Consider the following 19,507-nt stretch of genomic DNA (forward strand, 5'->3'; position numbering starts at 1 on the left):
ATTTTTCAGATAAAAAACTCCATTATATATATTAACAATGTCCAGTCCAGTAACATCTGATAAACTCAGACCAAAAAATTTTCATTACTTATCTTATTTAAAACAAGTAGTTCCTTTTTAAAAGTAGATTCCAGCCGGGCGGTGGTGGCGCACGCCTTTAATCCCAGCACTCGGGAGGCAGAGCCAGGCGGATCTCTGTGAGTTCGAGGCCAGCCTGGGCTACCAAGTGAGTTTCAGGAAAGGCGCAAAGCTACACAGAGAAACCCTGTCTCGAAAAACCAAAAAAAAAAAAAAAAAAAAAAAAAAAAAAAAAGTAGATTCCATAATCTCCCTTTTTATCTTATCACTCTCCCATGTCGCAGTCTCCATTATCCGCCTTTCTGCTCCTTGCTCACCACTCTTTCCACACCACAGCAAACTGGGAAGTGTCTTTGTCTTAGTGTTGGGAATTGAACTTAGGGCCCTGCCTATGCTATATGAGCGCTCTACCATTGAGCTATTCTCCCCAGGCTTGGGATGTTGTTATTAATGAGTATATTTGCTCATGTTTTTTGGTTTTTGGTAGTCTTTTGCCATGAAGTCTCAACTAAAACTGCAGAGCATTAGCACAACGTCCCATATGAAATGGACTCACGACGTCTGTTAGTGGCTTACCTGTCACACAAACAGTGAAATCGTCACCACACGACACTTGGTGAATGGCTTTGCCTTGCAACTTTTCCACGTGCTTCGGCTGTCGATAGGAAGCTTTGTCTCCATGTCCTAGCTGACCGTGGAGTTTAGTGCCCCCTTGCATGTTCTGTTAAAAAGAGGACTGGTGAAGTTTAACTTTTCACAATAAAAGCTAGTCTTTAATATCACTTCTGAAGAAAAACAGTAAGAAAAATAGCGGAAAATTTCAAGACAAAAGTGGGAAAGGGATTTTTTTTTTTTGAGACAGGGTCTCACTATATAGCACTGGCTATCCTCGAACTAACTCTCTGTGTAGACCAGGCTGGACAAGATGCCTACCTCTGCCTCTTGAGTGCTGGGATTAAAGGTGTTCACTGCTATGCCTTGGATACAGCATTTTAATGGTTAATATAAAACCCTACATACAGGTAAGGAAGATTTTTAAAACACATCTAGCTAGCAAGAAGCCTGAGTCACAGGCCATACAGTTTGTAATTAATGTAAGCCTCTGTGTAATTATTTCATAAACGGCTGCAGGACCCCAGGTGGGAGAGATTCGTCCAGACCACGGGGCTGGGTGGGATCAGGAAACTTCTGGCTACATATATCTATCAGGCATCAGGACATATTCCAAATTCCGTCTTTATTTTAGTGCAAGGTGAACTACATGTTTAACTAGGGGTGATGATGAAAAGTATAATGTGATGGCTTTCTCTTCTAATTTGGTTTCCGCTGCTGTGATAAATACTGTGACTTAAAGTGACCTGGGGAGGAAAGGACTTACAGTTTACAGTCTATCACCAAGGGAAGCCAGGAACTGAAGCAGACCACCACTATTTCCCGGCTTACTCCCCATGGCTGGCTTAGTTTGCTTTCTTATAGTACCCAGGACCACCTGCCCAGGAGTGACACCACCCACAGTGAGCTGGGCCCTCCCCCACCAATCATCAATCAAGAAAATGCCCCACAACATGCCAATCTGATGGAGGCAATTCCTCAACTGAGGTTCCCTTTCCAGGTGACTAGTTTGTGTCAAGTTGACAAAAGCTAACCAGGACACTTTCTAATGAGTATAACCTATACTAGAAGTTTTATAACTTTTAATCAGCTTCCTTAAAACAGAACAGTTAAAAAGACTATAGCTACATCAAAAAGAAAGCAAAAATAAGAAAGAGAGGATTTGGTTCCCTGAAGGAAGGTGCCGTACAGTAGTAAGAACGGTCCTCACAGCTTTGCAGCAGTTTCAGGGACGGGGATTCTTTCCATGCACTGACTCAAATAGAAACCCTTTAATAAACAGTTGTAAGGCATTGCTTTCTTTCCATTGCAGGCAGCCGCCTCAAGCTAATTCTTGAAGTGACAAGGTTTTGGGAAGTAACAGCAGGTCATCCCTCTGTTACAGAGGCCAAACCACTCCTCTTTTAACATTCACAATTACTCATTGTCTACTCTCACACAATGGACATAAAGCACCGCAGAAGACAAACACAGTCAGGCTGGAGAGACGGCTCAGGGGTTAAGAGCAGTGGCTGCCTTTCCCAAGGTCCTGAGTTCAGTTCCCAGCAACCACGAGGTGGCTCACAATCTTAATGAGATCTGGTGCCCTCTTCTGGCCTGCAGGGATACATGCAGGCAGAGCACTGTCTACATAATAAATAGACAAATACAGTCCACGCACCTCTGAAGAAAGCTGAGGCCACTGAAAAACAGAAGCGCTCCCTCAGAGAGGAAGCAGGAGTAGGGCAGGGCTGGGTAGTAGCATGTAGCCTGAAATGCACCTACAGAAGGCACAGCAATGAAACAGAAAGCCAAGTGACAACAGAACCCCAGGGAGGGAGCAGTCAAGTGTACGAGGAGTTGCTGAGAGGTCACCCCAGGTCAGGACCAAAGGTGTTTATTTTAGCAGGTGATGATCGTTTGGTCAAGACCCCTGCCCCGTGCCAACTGAGTGGCAAGGGTGGAAGCTGCACTGTAGGTGAGGAGAGTGGGAGATCTGGAAAAGGCAGAGAACACATTGGTGGTGCACACCTCTAACCCCAGCACTTGGGAGGCTGCAAATTCTAGATCAGCCTTGACTACAGAGTGAAGACAGAAAAAGACAAAGGCAGCAATATACAACAACAACAACAACAACAGGTGAGTGACAGGGCTGAATCCAGACAACAAAGGGGAATTCTCGGCTCTTTCCCTTCACAGATGGGGGCTGGGAGGGCTCCTGACATGCCTGTGTTCCATCTGTTTACAAAGCCATTTCACAGATACTAGCTGCTCTAACCTCATGCTAACAGAAGACAAGTCCCTGAAATACCTGAGATCATCTAGCTGTCCACGACAGATAGTCGGCTGAGCCCAAACCCAAGGCTCTCTCAATTGTCTTTTCCCCCTCGAATTCATCCAGAAACCATGCACAGGTGACCACTACGCCCTAGCAATGGAGCTACATGAGTGAACTACAGAGCCCACAGCTGCTCTCCCAGGAGCTCCTGGCCCATCACCGATCTCATTCCTCGGCACAAGGACGGCTAACGGAACGCCTACACAGCCAGGCCCAGGAGCAGTGGGGCTTGGAGACCACTCTACTTACCACCCACGTGTACAGTTCCTTCTCCACGGTGACCACAGCAAAGTGGGTATTCCCTGCGCACACCTGCCGGGCACTACAACCACTCTTGATGACGTCCAACTTCTGGGGTGTAGATTTTCCACCACCCCAAACATAGACTTCACTGGTTCGTGACGTTACCACAGCAATGGGTGCTTCAGTCACGGTGCTCGACCTGCCAGCAATCCCCAAACAAAGGCATAGTTAACAGAGATGGCTCAGCAGTTAAGAGCACTGGCCGCTCTTCCAGAGGACCCGGGTTCAATTCCCAGCACCCACATGGCAGCTCACAACTGTCTGTAACTCCAGGGTCCAACACCCTCACACAGACACACATGCTGGCAAAATACCAATGCACATAAAAATAGAAATAAATAAATAAATAATAATCAGGAAGTCTATTCACCCAGAAAAACTGCCAATTTTGGCATGAGAAAGTATTTTCTTTCACCCTTTTTCTTAACGGGCTTCATCATAGCTCAGCCAGACCAGATTCCAGCCAGTCCCTAACAGGTCCACTTTCTAACATTCATCATGGTAATAGCACCCACTTTATTGTGAGGGGAAATTATGGCTTTCCTTGTCTCTTCAGAAAAGATTACCTGGGGGCTGGAGAGACGGCTTAGTGACTAAGAGAACTGGTTGCTCTTCTAGAGGACCAGGGCTTGATTCCCAGGGGGATCTGATACCTTGTGGCCTCTACAGAGACCAGGCACGCATGTACACAGACATACATGCAGGCAAAACAGCCATATACATTAAAAAAACTACAACAAAACAACAAAACACTCAGTGGGGGCTGGAGAGATGGCTCAGCAGTTCAGACTATGCAGTGCTCTTTCTAGCTCCAGAGGATCCAATGTCCTGCTCTGGACGTTGAAGGCACCTGCAGACAGACAGACAGACAGACAGACACACACACACACACACACACAAATCTTAAAAAAGAAAGAAAAGAAACAGCTGACACTTAGGCAAGCCTCTCATATCAGGAACTGAGGATACATACTATTCCCACAGAGCCTCTGGAGCATTACCTTGGTCTCTTTGTAGGTGCATTAAGCAGAGTGACTTTTTCTTCCATCTCTCTACCAAAAGAAAAATAAGGTTCTGTGAGTGAAAAACCAGGTACACTGCAATCATGTCCCTTTAATACAGTTCATGGACTATGTCTTAGGAGCATATGCATGCATCCTACAACTGAGTTACACAGGCCTGACATTGTATGACTTGTTAGATACACGGGGGCAGCATTTGGGGCCTTTGCTCTGTATGTATGAGAAATGGTCCAGACTGCAGCCCTGAGAGCCTCTCCCTCTGGTCTGCCCACTGACTCACAAACACAACATCTCCAGTCCTGGGCTTGTTATCTTTCTGCCAAGCCAGCTTTCTTTCTGTGTTCCCTATCTTTGTAACTGACAATCCTCCTTCCCTCTCTCCTGATCAACTCTGACTCTTCCCTCCCTTTCTTTACTATGCCATTTCTGTAGTCTACTTACACAGCATCTTTCAAACCGCCCTCCCCGCCCCCCACTCTATCTCTGAGATAGGGTCTTCCTATATAGTTTGGACTGGCCTTGAACTTGTGATCTCCTGCCTTGGCCTTCCATGTTATACACAACTATACTCAACTACTGTACCCCTCCTGCTACTCTCCCTGCGCAGTCTCACTGCCTTGGTTCTAGGCAGCTTCGCTTCCCCTCTGACTCACAAACACAGCAGTGCCTCCTGGCCAGCCTTGCTTAGGAGAATCCCAACCAGTCCTTATGTCCTAAACTAACCTAACAACAGATACAAGTTCTACTGGATAGAACTTCTGTGGGCACCCTCCTCATCGTATAAACTGTCTTCTAAGTCAAACACCCAATTCTTGTGTACTCTCTTTTTAAGATTTTATTTTTATGTGGGTATGGGGGAGGGGGCGCAGAGTGCTAGAGGAGGCCAGAGGAGTCAGATTACTTGGAGGTGGGGTTACAAGTGGCTGTGAGCTGCCTCAAGTGAGTGCCGGAAGTGAGCTCAGATCCAAGTGAGCTCAGATCTGGCGCAAAAGCAGCAAGTGCTTACCCCCTAGGCCATCTCTCCAGCCTATGCACTTTCTTGTGAACTAAGCTCGACCTTCCAGAGTCCCAGTCCTTCTTCCCTTTACTCACAACCTGTATTCTAGCCAGGCTCACCATTCTGCACAAGTTTATGAATTACTACAGTATCTCTCAGGCATCAATAACTTTTGAAAGCTCTTCAGAGAACTTGACCAGGTCTAGAGCCATTAATCTAGCCAAATAAAATCTGTGTTTTCAGAGTATTTTACACAACTTTCTATATTTATGCTTTTCATTCTATTATTTTTCTCTGCCTAGAATGTGGCATCTTATATTTTACAAAGAACAAAGTGCAAAATAAAGAATTTAATTAAAAAACTAATTGAAAAATTTCAGTTAAGAAATTAAAGCCATGATTTTATTGTTGAGAAATAAGCTAGATAAAAATTTAAATATGCTTAATGAATCCCAAATGATAATAGTGCCTGAATATGCAGAGAACATAAATAGAAACTCACAGGCTGTATCTGGGTATAACACACAATTCTAGATATTGGAACACTGATTATAAAACAACAAGGCTCAGGATACCCTGGAGGAGGGGCGGAGAGAATGTAAGAGCTAGGTGATAGGAAGAAAGCTATGCGATGCTCTCTTCGGGACATGACATGCCTGCTGCACTCAGGACCGCACTGAAGTTATATAAGAAATATTCAATATCACCATCACCAAGAACAAATCAAAACCTGTGGAGATCTTGCCCCAATTAGAAGACTACCCTCAAGAAAGTTAAAAAGTAACAAATACTGCAGGAATGTGGAGAGACAGGAACACTATTGGTGGTAATACAAATTAGTATGCTATGGAAAATGGTATGAAGGTTCTTCAAAAAACTAAAAATAGGCTGATGGATGCCTATAATCTCAGTGCTTGGAAAGCTGAGGCAGAAAGATGTCAGCCTGGGTTACAGAGCCAAGTCCTGTCTCCAAACAAAACCCCCACCCCGAGCCCCTAAATGCAAATCTTAGGATACTAATGCCTCAACTGCAGAATAAAAAGATACAGAGAACAGAGCGCTCTTGGGTCCTATCAGGACAACTTCAGAATAAAAGAGTTCAAGAAGTAAAAGCGAGGAGGTACCCTTAAGCAATGAGAGCAGGTGTTGGGTAGGGAAAGAGCACCCTTCCTTGTGGATGAAGTGATTTCTTTGTAGATTACCTCCTGCGTTTCCTGAGAAGGGGAAGGTCCAGAAGTTCATCTGCAGTGGGTCTCTGCTCAGGATCCTGAACAGGAAAAAAGATTAGTTTTCTTTTAAAGTGAATGGACAATATGGGATCTAATGAAGAATTTTATTTTTGCTCAGAAGACCAATATGCATATACTTTTATTTTAAAAATTACAATTTCCAAGAATGAGAGGCCCAGAATGCCTGTTGATATAGCCTGTCCCCTAGACATGATAGGGAACATGCACCCATGAACTCTCAATAATATGGTTGCTGAATAAGACCAGCATAATGACACCACCAGTTAATATGTCAACAAGAATGGGAAAGTCCACATGGTACCAGCCCTAGATCAAGAGTGACAGGTACTCATGGCTGCTGAACAAAGAAGAATCAGTCTCCACCACAAATGAGCTCCCACATAGATTGTCCAAACCTAAGTGGTCAGCCCTAGACATATGTACCTACAAGAAAAGAGTGCTGGGTCCTCTGGAATAGGAGTGACACAGAGTTGTGAGCCACCATGTGGGTGCTGGGGACTGAACCTGGGTTCTCTGGAAGAGCAGCCAGTACTCAGAACTGCTGAGCCGTCCCTGAAGCCCCAATAATGCTATCTTTATATAACCAGGAACAATGCAGTCATCCACTTCTTCTAGAATCTGGACTTCATAGGTTATATACATGTACCACCTATATATGCATGAATATATTTACATGTAACAATAATAATTAAAGAAGAAATCAAGAATTTGGGAGGAGGGACATGGGAGGAGTTAGAGGGGGAGAGAGGGGAGAGGGGGAGCTAGTGCTCATGTCTGAAGTTCTCAAAAAAAGGGGCTAGAGATGGCTCAGCAGTTAAGAGCACTTGACTGCTCTTCCAGAGGTCCTGAGTTCAATTCCCAGCAACCACATGGTGGCTCACAACCACCTGTAATGAGATCTGGTGCCCTCTTCTGGTGTGCACAAAGACAAAGTACTCATATACATAAAATATATGAATAAGTAAATCTTTAAAACAACAACAACAAAACTATAATAAAAATTATAATTTCTTGCCAGGTGTGGAGGAGCACACTTTTAATCCCAGCACTCAGGATGCAGAGACAGGTAAATCTTTGTGATTCAAGGCCAGCCTAAGTCTACATAGCAAGTTCCTGGCCAGCCAAGGCTACATAATCAGACTTTGTTTCACAAAAACAATTTTTTTCTTATGTCACATTCCCATGTTTATCGATTCTCTTGCTATGATAAGCTCTGCACATGAGTGAGGATTTGTATAATGTGCCCTCCTCATCTGTTCTCCAACCCTAACACATATGCACTGAGGCACCTTGGGCCGTTGTAAAGAGATTTCTGGGCTTTATTAGAGGTTCTGCTGTCTGAGGTAAGGCCCAGCAATCTTCTTTACCCAGATAAAACTCTCCAACTGGGGGATTCTGATGTAGTAGCTTCCTGCCCACACTGTCAGTAACACTAGAACTCAACACACAATAAAGGAACTTTAATATAACTATATATATTCTTTTTTTTTTTTTTTTTTTTTTTTTTTGGTTTTTCGAGACAGGGTTTCTCTGTGTAACTTTGAGCCTTTCCTGGAACTCACTTGGTAGCCCAGGCTGGCCTTGAACTCACAGAAATCCGCCTGCCTCTGCTCCCGAGTGCTGGGATTAAAGGCGTGCGCCACTACCGCCCAGCCAACTATATATATTCTTTACATTAACAATTTAAAATGATATCTGACTGTAGGGGTTGTTTTTTTTTTTTTTTTCCTCCTTAAACAGGGTTTCTCTCTGTGTAGCCCTGGCTGTCCTGGAATTTTCTCTGTAGACCAGGCTGGCTTCAAACACAGAGAAATCCTCCTGCCTCTGCCTCCCAAGTGCTGGGATCAAAGGCATGTGTCATCACCTCCCCCACCCCACCCCCACCCCACAAGCATGACTGTAGCTTTATAAAAATCAAACTAATCTTCCTACAAGGTGTGATGGTGTACACTTACAGTGTCAGCACTCAGCAGGCTGAGACTGGAGGGCCATAGCAAGTTCAAGGCCAGCCTGAGCTATGCAATGACAAACCTTGTTTAAAACACAAAAATAAAACTTGACCATAAAAAATAAACACAATTTAGATGTTAAAACCATCTTACAATTATGTATTTCCAAAATAGAGAAAAGTAAGGGCTGGAGGACCACTCATCCGTTAAGAGCACTAACTGTTCTTCCAGAGGTCCTGGGTTCAATTCCCAGCAACCACATGATGGCTCACAACTGTCTGTAATTTCAGATCCAGGGGATTAGATACCTTCACTCAGTCACTCATGCAGGCAAAACACCAATCACATAAAATAAAAATAAATAATTTAAAAAATGTTTACAAACACAGACTGAAGTAAGGCTTTGTCTGCTAAAGCACACAGATACCGTGGATTACCAATGCTTATCCTGAGACAAGTTTGAGGAGGGAGAGAGGGGTTTGTGTGCGTCATACCCTCGTCATACCCTAACATGGAGCTACATGAAATAAATACATACAACAAGCCTACCTGGTCGAGGCATGCGTGGACCAACTGGATCAGTTCCAAAGAATACTGACTCGAGTCAACTTCCATGGCCCGGATTCCCTGCACAATCTTCACACACAGGTTGAGTGGGTTCTAGAAGAAATGGATGACTGCATTGTTCCTGGTTATATAAAGATAGCATTATTGGGGCTTCAGGGACGGCTCAGCAGTTCCGAGCACTCGGTGCTCTTCCAAAGAACCCAGGTTCAATCTCCAGCACCCACGTGGTGGCTCACAACTATGTATTACTCCTATTCCAGAAGATGCAATACACTCTTCTGACCTCTGCAGACATCAGGCACTCACGTGGTGCACAGACACACATGCAGGCAAAATACCCATATGAATAAAATAATTAAAATTAAAAGAAAGAAAAGAAAACACAAAGATAGCATTATCTCTATCAAACAGGTGCCAGAGGTGTCTGTGACTCTACAGAGAAGCGGCACCAGTTCTGTATGAGCTGATTCCATCTCAGAACTATTGGTATGCATCAGGAAGAAGGGGAGTGTGTTGCTGCTATCAGATGGAATGAAGCGAACTCTAGCACAGAGATCCAAACCAGGAAGGTGTAGCTAACAGTATGTTCTTCAGAATATATTACAATCTCACCCTTCAGCTGAATCTCAAGAAAAAGGGAAACATAACCAGGTGTAGGAGCATAGGGAGACAGGGACAAGAGGATCAAGAGTTCAAGGTCATCCCTGGGTGGACAGTGAGTGAGGCCAGCACGCTCTACATGAGACCTTGCCCCCCACACACAAAAAAGAAGCACCATTAAGCATGCTTCTTGGTTTCCTGTAATTCCCTTGCTAACTAATTTGCCTCCAGGAAAACATTCACAAAGTATCTTAAGAGGAGACAGTAGTTAACAGCAGTGTAACACTTGACTGAGGAACTACTACATACTAGACAAGCATATTACATACATTTTTTTATCTTTAGAAATATAACGTAAGAAAGTTATTATCATCATTAATTTGTACATGAGAAAAATGGAGCTCAGAAATAGAAAATTACTTGCTTCAAATCACAGAAAGTACAAAGTGAGGCATCATACCATCCAAAGTCTGTGTATTCCATAAGTTGTTTCTCTTCCTCTCTACTATTTGGGAGAACTAGAGGGGATACCAATTGGGATAAGAAACAGGTCTCTTAATAACAGACCAGTGAGTCTGCATTACCTTACATTGCTTTTTTTTCATAGTGGTATCAGAAAATCTCCAAGGGGACATACACATCATTTCCATGTTACAGTGATGAAACAGGACCACAGAGAGGATTTGCCTACATTCTCACACCTGTTGTAGCAAAGTGGGAGATTAGAATCCACTTCTGCTACTCCCAAGTGTGGTCCACAGAGTAGAGCCAACAGAGCTTGTTAAAAACACAGACCTCTGCCCACCTCACCCACACTGGGTCAAACAGAGTCTACATTGTAACAAGATGTCCAAGTGATTCCCAATGTGTATTAAAGTTTGAAAAATAGTTTTTTCTGTTTTTGGTTGTTTGTTTAAGTTAGGCTTTAAAGATGAGAAAAGAAAAACGATTTAAAGAGATTTGCTGTCCACAGAAACAAAGGTGATCTTTACTTAGAGAATGTAGGATATTTCAAAATACTTTGATAGGTGTTATACATAATATACCTTAGCTTGAAAATAAAACAAAACAGACATAGCTAAAGTGTAAGAAATGAAAGTTTTTCCAAACTGTAGCATCACACAGGTGACTCTAAGAGACCGTTTTAAAATTATAGTCAACAAATTCAAGTTCAGTGCTCCAACTGCTTAAGGTCATTTCAACAGAGGAATTCAAGTTGAAGATAAACCTGATCCGTGGCATTTTAATAACATACTATAACCCAGACTCTTAACTACATGTTTGTTTGTTTTACTACAGGTGATTTTCTGTCAGGAATCAGAAATTCAGGGATAAATGAAGTTGATTCATTTCAACATGTATTACATTGCAAAGACATTATGGGGGCCATACACCAACTTACTGTAGCATCAAATGTTCTCTTTAGAGTAAGTAGTTCAAAAATGACGCAGCCAACTGCCCAGATATCAGACTTGAAATTGTACTTTACTCCTTGGCAAAGCTCTGGAGACATGTAATATGGAGTGCCCACGAGCTAAACAACAAAAAATACAGAATTAACTTCTCTTCTCAGGTAACTATATAAACAGTTCAACAGCTAAATTAAGAGTTACAGGAATTAGTGATAACAATCACGAAGTGTCCATTAGCAGGTTGCAAAACGGTTTTCTTGAGATGATGCTAACTCAAATAGTGAGAAACAGTGGTGCTGGGGTTCAGCCCGTAGGTGGAGGACCAGCCCAGCACAGCAGGACAGTGTTCACAGCAATCTCCTGAGCACTCACCACAGGGCAATTTTTGGTAAAGCACTCTGGATAACTTGGAAGACAAGCTCAGTGGTTCATGCCTCACACAGGCTTTACACATTCAAGGTCTACTCCAAACTTCAACCAGGTAAGAGATGAATGCTAATCTGGCTTGACACCTTGACCATATCTGGACCCAACTAAAACCCAAGCAGTGGGGCACACCTGTGAGGGACCAGCTGTGATCTGAAGAGCTACCCGAAATCTGGCCACACCATCTGGTGGCATCCCACATAGAAAGACACAGAAGGCAGCTTTTGCTTTTTGCCTGTCTGCCCTCCTCTTATTGGCAAGTCATCCACCTATCTTACTGCTGAGGCGTTCCTTCACTGGTGTAAGAATCTACCTCTTCAGGACTCCACACAGACCAGAGAGCAGTTGAGACACCCAGTCTTGTGGACTGAATAGCTACTTGATTCTCGGCCTTTCCTTCAGCAAGCCTTTAAGTCATTCTACCAAGTCTCCTTCTAATATAAACCATCCTATCAGTTCTGTCCCTCTAGAGAACCCTGACAATACAGAGGCACACTTGAAAGTTTACCAACTAGGGGGTAAGGAGGACTCAGTGCTTAAATTCTTTATCAGAGAGAACCGGAGTTTGGAACCCAGCACCCACATCCAGCAGCTGACAAATGCCTGTGCCTCCAGTTCCATGGGATCCAATGCCTCCTTCTGGCCTCCAGGGGTACACACACACACACACACACACACACACACACGCACACGCACACACGCACACACACACTCACCAGTGGGAAAGACTAAGTGAGAAAAGAGATAGCAACTGAATAAAGGAGTTAAAGGTTCGAACTGAAAAGCAAATAATGAAATGCTCTAAATGGCTCAGACTGACATTTGGAAACCAGCATATTAAGAATGGGCCTGGAGAGATGGTGGTTCCATGGTTAAATGCACTGACTGCTCTTCCAGGGGACCTGGTTCAATTCCCAGCACAAATTACAATTGTTTGTAACTCCAGTCCTGGGGGATCTGACACCTTCTTCTGGCAAAACACCCATACACATGAACAACAACATCCACAACACCAAAAATAACGGGCTCAGAACTGGGCAGAGTGGTACATGTCTGTAGCCCAGAACTGGGGAGATGAAAGGAGAAGATCAATAGGCGAGGGCCAGCCTTGACTGTGTAGGGGATCTGAGGCAAATGTAGGGTGCACAAGACCCTGGTTTAAAAACAAAACAAAAAACAAAAAACTGAAAGAATGGTCTGGAAAGTTGGGCACAGGGCATACACTTGTAATCCTATCCCTGAGGCAGGAGGATCTCTAGGTCGAGGTTTACCTGGGCCACACAGCAGTCACTACCTCAAAAAAGAACACCAAGTCTGAAAGTAAAAACGTTATGGATATTAACTACACCACTTCCAAGAATACAGACATCTTTAATTAGCAAATCAGAAATTTCAAAAGGCTTACATGGCATTTATACATTTTTGTATCATTTCTTTATTGCATTTAACTAGCTAAAAATAAGAGCCAAACCTTGTTTTTATCAGATTGAACTTGATGAGAAAAAAAAAATCCATAAAGAATAGCTTCTTTACAAGTTCAATTTGGCTAGGTGGTGGTGGCGCACACCTTTAATCCCAGCACTGGGGAGACAGAGGCAGATGAATCTCTGAGTTCGAGGCCAGCTTGGTCTAAAGAGCAAGATCCAGGACAGCTAGGGCTACAGAGAGAAGCCCTATCTCAAACAAACAAACAAACAAAGAAACAAACAAACAAACAAAAGAAGTTGAATTGGCCACTATCATGTAGATACCCCTGAAACAGAGACTCTCAACCTTGGATGTCTAACCTGTTTGCAGACTTGTCTTGACATTATCAGAAAACACCAGGACAAAGTTAATTCTATTAACTTCTATTTCCAAGTTCTTTTTGGAGCAGAGCACTGTAAAACCACAAGAGCAATACTTGGGCTTTAAAGCTAAAAGGATAACATCACTGTCCTAGAGGCCAGATTATGCTTGCTTTTTAATTAATGATCTTTTAAAAACTAGGTAGGAGCCGGGTGGTGGTGGCGCATGCCTTTATTTCCAGCACTCGGGAGGCAGAGGCAGGTGGGTCTCAGTTAGTTTGAGGCCAGCCTGGTCTACAACTCAAATTCCAGGACAGCCAGGACTGTTACACAAAGAAAGCCTGTCTTGAAAAAACAAAACAAAACAAAAAGAAAAAAGAAAAAGGAAAAGATTAGGTAGGACGGCTCAGCTGCAAGCGGCACTTGGTGCCCAGCCTGACATCTGAGTTTGGTCCTCAGGATCCACACAGTAAAAGAGTGAAGTGACCCCCCAAGTTCTCCCATAACCTCCAGATGCATGTGTACTCACACAAAATAAACCAAATGTCACAAAAATCACAATATGAGGCCTATGGAGATGGCTCTGGGGTTGAGAGTACTTATAGCTCTTGAAGGGGACCTAGGGGTGGTTCCCAGAATCCACATTAGGTGGCTCACAACTGCCTGTAACGCCAATACCCTCTTCTGGTCTACACTCATATGGTGTATATAAACTCATGCAGACACACACACACATTTTAAAAAAACTTCGAAAAAAGTTAAAGGTTATACTCACTGTCTCAGCCATGGAATACTCAGAATTAAGTTTCTTTGCTAGGCCATAGTCTCCAAGTTTTATCAGGTTTGCCTTGGTCAGAAAAATATTTAATGTCTTTATATCTCTGAAAAAAAAAAGGTGTAATGTATTAAATCCCTGTAACAATGACCTAACTTCCCCTCGTTCCTTTTCCTGGGATCCGTACAGAATAAGAATGAGCATTACCACCACTTGGGTTCTGTGACAAGGTTTGAAATGCCTCAAACAGTAGTCACCACCAGTTTACTGGGGAAGAAGGGGTAGGAAGTCAAGAATTATCTTCCTGACAAAGGAGTGTCTCACAGGTCAGTGATGACATCGGGAGAAGAGTCAGATGACCTAACAGTGCTCTACATGCCTATGACGTACACTGCCTTTTCAGCTACCAGTTAGGCCTTGAATTATATACGCTAACAGACAGATGGTGTCAACGTTTCAAATAATCTGTTAAGGCTCAAGAGACAGCATGTCTCCGAAACAGCATACTAGGCTGTTTCAGTCATCTAGATAAAGCTACCGGGCCTCTAAGATGAGCTGATCATTAGCACAATCTGTCTGGCTCACACTCTGGCTTCCTTTATGCAAAATGCGAGTAAACCGGAACAGAGCAATATAGCTCTTTACTTTTAAAAAGAAAGCAACAACCATGTAATGTAGGCATTCGGTAGTTTTAGAGAAACAGTCTAACTAAATGGATTAACTACTAAAAGAAACTCTGGTATATTATAATCAATACTAGCAATGGTCTCTCTCTTAGGAAGGATATAATAATGTAGAAATGTTCTTATAATGGCTTTCTTCTATTGCAAGAACTGAATGGTAACCTTTTCTCCCCAAATTTCTATCAAATAAAGACCTGGGAAAATCATATGAAAGGAACAGGCTTTTATTTAAATCAAAATAAAATTACAGAAGTAACAATTGTCAACTACTCTTCCTCAGAAAAAACATTCCCTGTGAGTTCCCTCTCTAGCACTGTCTAGGAGATGATAAGTCAATGAACTCAACTCTAAAGTACTGCTAAAAGAAATGACTAAGAACTCAGTGACTTGGCAGCTGAGGAGATTCTTCTCAACTCATAACCCTGCTCTACCCTCAGAGAGTGAAGACAATATTTTACCTATGGAGGATTCCAGCTTTATGGATACAGCTCACTGCTGAAACAATCTGAAAAAGGTACCACACCACCATCTGCAGATTCAAAAGAAATTACATTTGGATTAGAAATAAAAACTCCATAAATAAAGACAGACAGACAGACAGACAGACACACACACACAGACACACACACACACCAAAAGAAGGTGCAACCAGAGGTTACAGCTTAACATGACTTGATAGCCCTTGCTGGTAGGTTGAGTAGGCAAAGAACAGTAGTAAGGTAAAAAGAAAATGCAGATCATCTACAATAGTTCCAAGGTCAAGACATACAGTATGGTAAAGCAGACTTGTGGAAAGAACCCAGGAAGATTCAAAGATACAGAAAACTGGGCATACCAGTGTGTAGTAATAGAACAGGAAAGAAAGCCATAGTGAATCATGGTGTGGAGGTAAACCGTTAGGAAGCAGCTATAGACAGCTTCCTTGTTAGAGGTTTCCTTTCTCATGAATATCACTCAGCCTGGAAGGAGTCTGAACAAAAGGAAAAGAACACTCTTCATTGTTGAAAGAGGAAATGCAGAAGCAGAACGCAAGAATTCCACCTAATTCTAGTTTCCTTCCACACATATGAATTACCTCTTCCTCGAACAACTTGTCCTTCTGACGAAGGATTTTGTCATACAGGTTCCCGCCTGCAATTAAACAAGGAACAGTTGAGCTGCTCAATGGAGAGAAAAGCTTGATTCTGTATTAACAGGGGTTCAACAGGCGACATCAGGAAATGAAGGGTTCTGCTTCCTTTCCAAAGGAAACTACTTCTTCCCTCTTGGTTCTTCACAGAGGTACAAAATTCTTCCCATCTCCGGGTCAGAAATAGCTGTCAGAAGTCTCCTCCCCCAGCACACGAGGCTCAGTACAAACCTGGGAACTATCAGCTTCAGAAAAGCTTAGTAAAGACCACTCATGTACCTCTAGGGAAACAGTTTCAAAGTCAGAGCACTTGCTTCCTAGACTCCCCTCTAAGGAATCTGCAATGTCTGTAGCAATCTTGTCAGCAATGACAACCAGAACCTGGGGATCACACCTCTGCTGCATGGATTTAAAAATAGTGTTCATCAACAACTTTTGCTTTGCACTGAAAAGTTTCCTAAAATTTAGTATCTACCCCTAGATCATTTTAAGTTATTTTTTTTGCCTGTGGAATAAGTATAAATTTCATGTTATTTCCTACCCACAGCTCCAGTTTATGATTAAATGTTTACAATTCTCCTCCCCTACAATTCAGTAATGCAGAGTGAAAAAAAAAACATCATTTGTTCTAGTTCCTCTTAACCACAAAGGAAGTGAATTATGTAAGGCTTGTGCTATTTCAAAAATTACTTGTACATTTGGGGTTGTCAGAACCAGAAACAATCTCCAAACAACATTGCAGATGACTATGCTGAGGCTTCCTTCGTGTGCAGCTCAGAAAAGGACTCTGTGTAATAAAGCCGACAGATAAGAAGGCCTTATCAAACACTTGCTATGTACCAAGAACTCACTTAATAAATCTTTAGATCAACAAACATATTTAAGATGAGGAAATAAGGCTGTTATTTTGCCCAAGGTTAAAGAGCAATAGAACTTAGGATGTGAGTCAGTTGTTTTTTTTAAAGATTTATTATGTAAACAGTGTTCTGTCTGCATGTATGCCTGCAGGTCAGAAGAGGCCACCAGATCTCATTACAGATGGTTGTGAGCCACCAAGTGGTTGCTGGGAATTGAACTCAGGACCTCTGGAAGGGTAGTCTCCAGCACTGGTATTTTGTTTCTTAAACAACTAGGCAGAGTTGCTATCTATAAGAAAATTCATCCATGAAATCAGAAACCAGAAAAATAAGGCCACATCATATTATCGTTCTCATTCACTTATGATCTTTAGACCATTTATCAGTAGGCTAGTATTAATTGAAGTTAATGTAAATAAATATTCCTATAAGATTTCATTAAACGTTATATTGTTTGGTACTATGTTAAATGATGTCTAAAATGACAAACTAATGTCATTCTACGAGGAAAAACCCTGAAAAATCTACACAAATACAATGAAAAAAGCAATTTGAAGAGCCGGGAGTGGTGGCGCCCAATATCGGCACTGGGGAGGCAGAAGCAGAGGACTGCTATCAGATCTAGGCCAGTTTGGGTTATATACTGAGTTCTCCACGAGCCTGCGACACAGCGAGACTCCCAAAACCAAACAACAATAATAAACCAGAAAGAAGCTCCCCTCCCACCAAAACTCACTAAGTTGAAGATGGCCAGAAATACACCTGTAAGAAAGTGATGGAGACAACGACAACGATGATGGAGGAAACTCCCTTCCATACTCTGAACATCACCTTAAAATGCTCCAGGACCTTAATTATTTCTCTTTAACTCCAGAATCCACTTCAAATTTCATCCCTGTACACTTTGCTTACACTCCTCCCATGGTAATGCGGTCATGTGCCTGCCTCCATGGAACTCCACCTCACCGTTACAGTACTCCAGCTCGATGAGCAGGGTGGTGTTGTCCATGAAGTGATTGTAGTAGGCGATGATGTTGTCATGCTGCAGCAGCGCCAGGATGACGATCTCATTCAAGGCGTCCCGACGCTCCTTCTCGGAGAGTCGGGTCAAATCAACTTCCTTCCACACCACCAGGGAGTCATCCTACAACACAGGAGCAGGAGCACTGTGTTTCCCTCCGGCCTGGCAGTGCCCAGATCCATACCCAACCTGTGAGCCTGGAAGGAAAACCTCCCAGAGAGGTAAGGAATGACTTTACTTTTTCCTGTTAGGACTTCAAAGGTTCTGTACACAACTATCATAATTTACTGAAGAACCAGGGAAACAGAGCACTGAGGTGTGATTTCCCAGTATTCAAGAGGGTGAGTGCACTGCTTTTGCAGAGGACCAGAGTTTGATTACCGGCGTCTACCTTGGGCAGCTCACAAATGCCTGCAATTTTAGCTCTTGGGAGGACCTACATGGCATCCAATGCCCCTGACCTCTGAGGAGACCTGCACTCACTTGCATATAGCCACGTAGACAGTGAATTAAAAATGAAACTAAATCTTAAAAAAAAAGTTATTCTGGGGCTGGTAAGATGGCTCAATGGATAAAGCTAATTACTATCAAACCTAATGACTGGAATTCAAGCCCCAGAGCCGGCACAGTGGAGGAAACTGACCCCTCCACACACACATGCACAAGATAAATAAATATAAAAAAATATTAAAACATTATTTTGTTGCTGCCCTTAATATGCAGAGTATCAGTCCCAGGTAGAAGCATTAGTATTAGATGAGACCAGATCTCAAGGGTTCTATTGAGGGGTGCTATTGGTCCCTAGTCAGAATGGGTTTGCAGTAGAGCTAGAATCTGGGGGAGAAAGAGAAGTGTGCAGCATCTACTGCTGACAACAGGGCCTTGTAAAATCAGAGAGTAAGTCTGCCTGATTTCATAAATGTAAACTTTGTGATTTTCGTTTATTCTTTCAGGATCTGAACATTCCCCCCCTTCCCTTTTTTTAAAATCTTCATAACCTGCAGGTACTTCCACGCAAACTGACCTAACTCCATTTTGGGATACTTCTAATTCTTTAGATACTGCTTCCTAGCCTACCAGCACCCTCACTCCATTAACATTGCTGTAGAATACCTTTGCAAGGCCTTTAAAACTTTCTTTTGGAAAACTCTGAACCTTTTACCGTACATATAAATACGAGTCATTCTCTTATTTTCAGGCCTGCACAGAGAGTCCTTCATTCTTTTCCCCAACACACATCCATACCTGAAACCCTGTTTACTAACATGGTTGATTGTTCCTCTAACTGAACTATAACCTAGAGGAAAAGGACCGCTTCTAACAAGCTTTGTAAATTCAGGGCTAATAAATATGGACGGCACAGATGATGCCATACAGTTCTGAGAGTGTGATTAAAAATTAACCCAAAGCTAGTACTCAAGTTCAACATGATAATAAAGAGATGTGAAGCTGGAGCTATGGTCTATGATTTATTCTAAATCTTGAGTGAGTAAGCCACTTAAATACTTGGCTTAAAATTCTAGAAAACAACAGCGGCACTGTTTTGAGCACAGATAAGAATACAGACTGTTACAGATGACACTACTTCTAACACTGTTCACTAATGGGGTCCTGGAATAAAAAAGGATACAAAGTTTTGTTTTGTTTTTTTGTTTTTTTGCAACCACTTTTCTTTGCCCTTTCAGCCTCAGCCATATGCTGGGGGCTGGCTGTGTGGCTCAG

General features: G+C 42.7%; 1 protein-coding gene across 1 annotated transcript in view; it reads right to left on the reverse strand.

Annotated features, from left to right (window-relative positions):
• The window catches only part of Nek9 (NIMA related kinase 9), a 40,524-nt gene that overhangs the window by 19,709 nt on the left and 1,308 nt on the right, over window positions 1-19,507 (reverse strand). Inside the window, exons 2-11 of the mRNA XM_006982831.4 lie at window positions 17,731-17,908; window positions 15,854-15,909; window positions 15,237-15,307; window positions 14,096-14,201; window positions 11,098-11,229; window positions 9,078-9,188; window positions 6,532-6,596; window positions 4,312-4,362; window positions 3,257-3,449; window positions 655-799 (exon numbers count right to left, since the gene is read on the reverse strand). Of these exons, the coding sequence (XP_006982893.3) occupies window positions 655-799; window positions 3,257-3,449; window positions 4,312-4,362; window positions 6,532-6,596; window positions 9,078-9,188; window positions 11,098-11,229; window positions 14,096-14,201; window positions 15,237-15,307; window positions 15,854-15,909; window positions 17,731-17,908 (1,108 nt within the window). The remainder of the gene's footprint in view (window positions 1-654; window positions 800-3,256; window positions 3,450-4,311; window positions 4,363-6,531; window positions 6,597-9,077; window positions 9,189-11,097; window positions 11,230-14,095; window positions 14,202-15,236; window positions 15,308-15,853; window positions 15,910-17,730; window positions 17,909-19,507) is intronic.

This window comes from Peromyscus maniculatus, chromosome 14 (genome assembly GCF_049852395.1).
Source record: "Peromyscus maniculatus bairdii isolate BWxNUB_F1_BW_parent chromosome 14, HU_Pman_BW_mat_3.1, whole genome shotgun sequence".
Taxonomy (NCBI): Eukaryota; Metazoa; Chordata; class Mammalia; order Rodentia; family Cricetidae; genus Peromyscus; species Peromyscus maniculatus.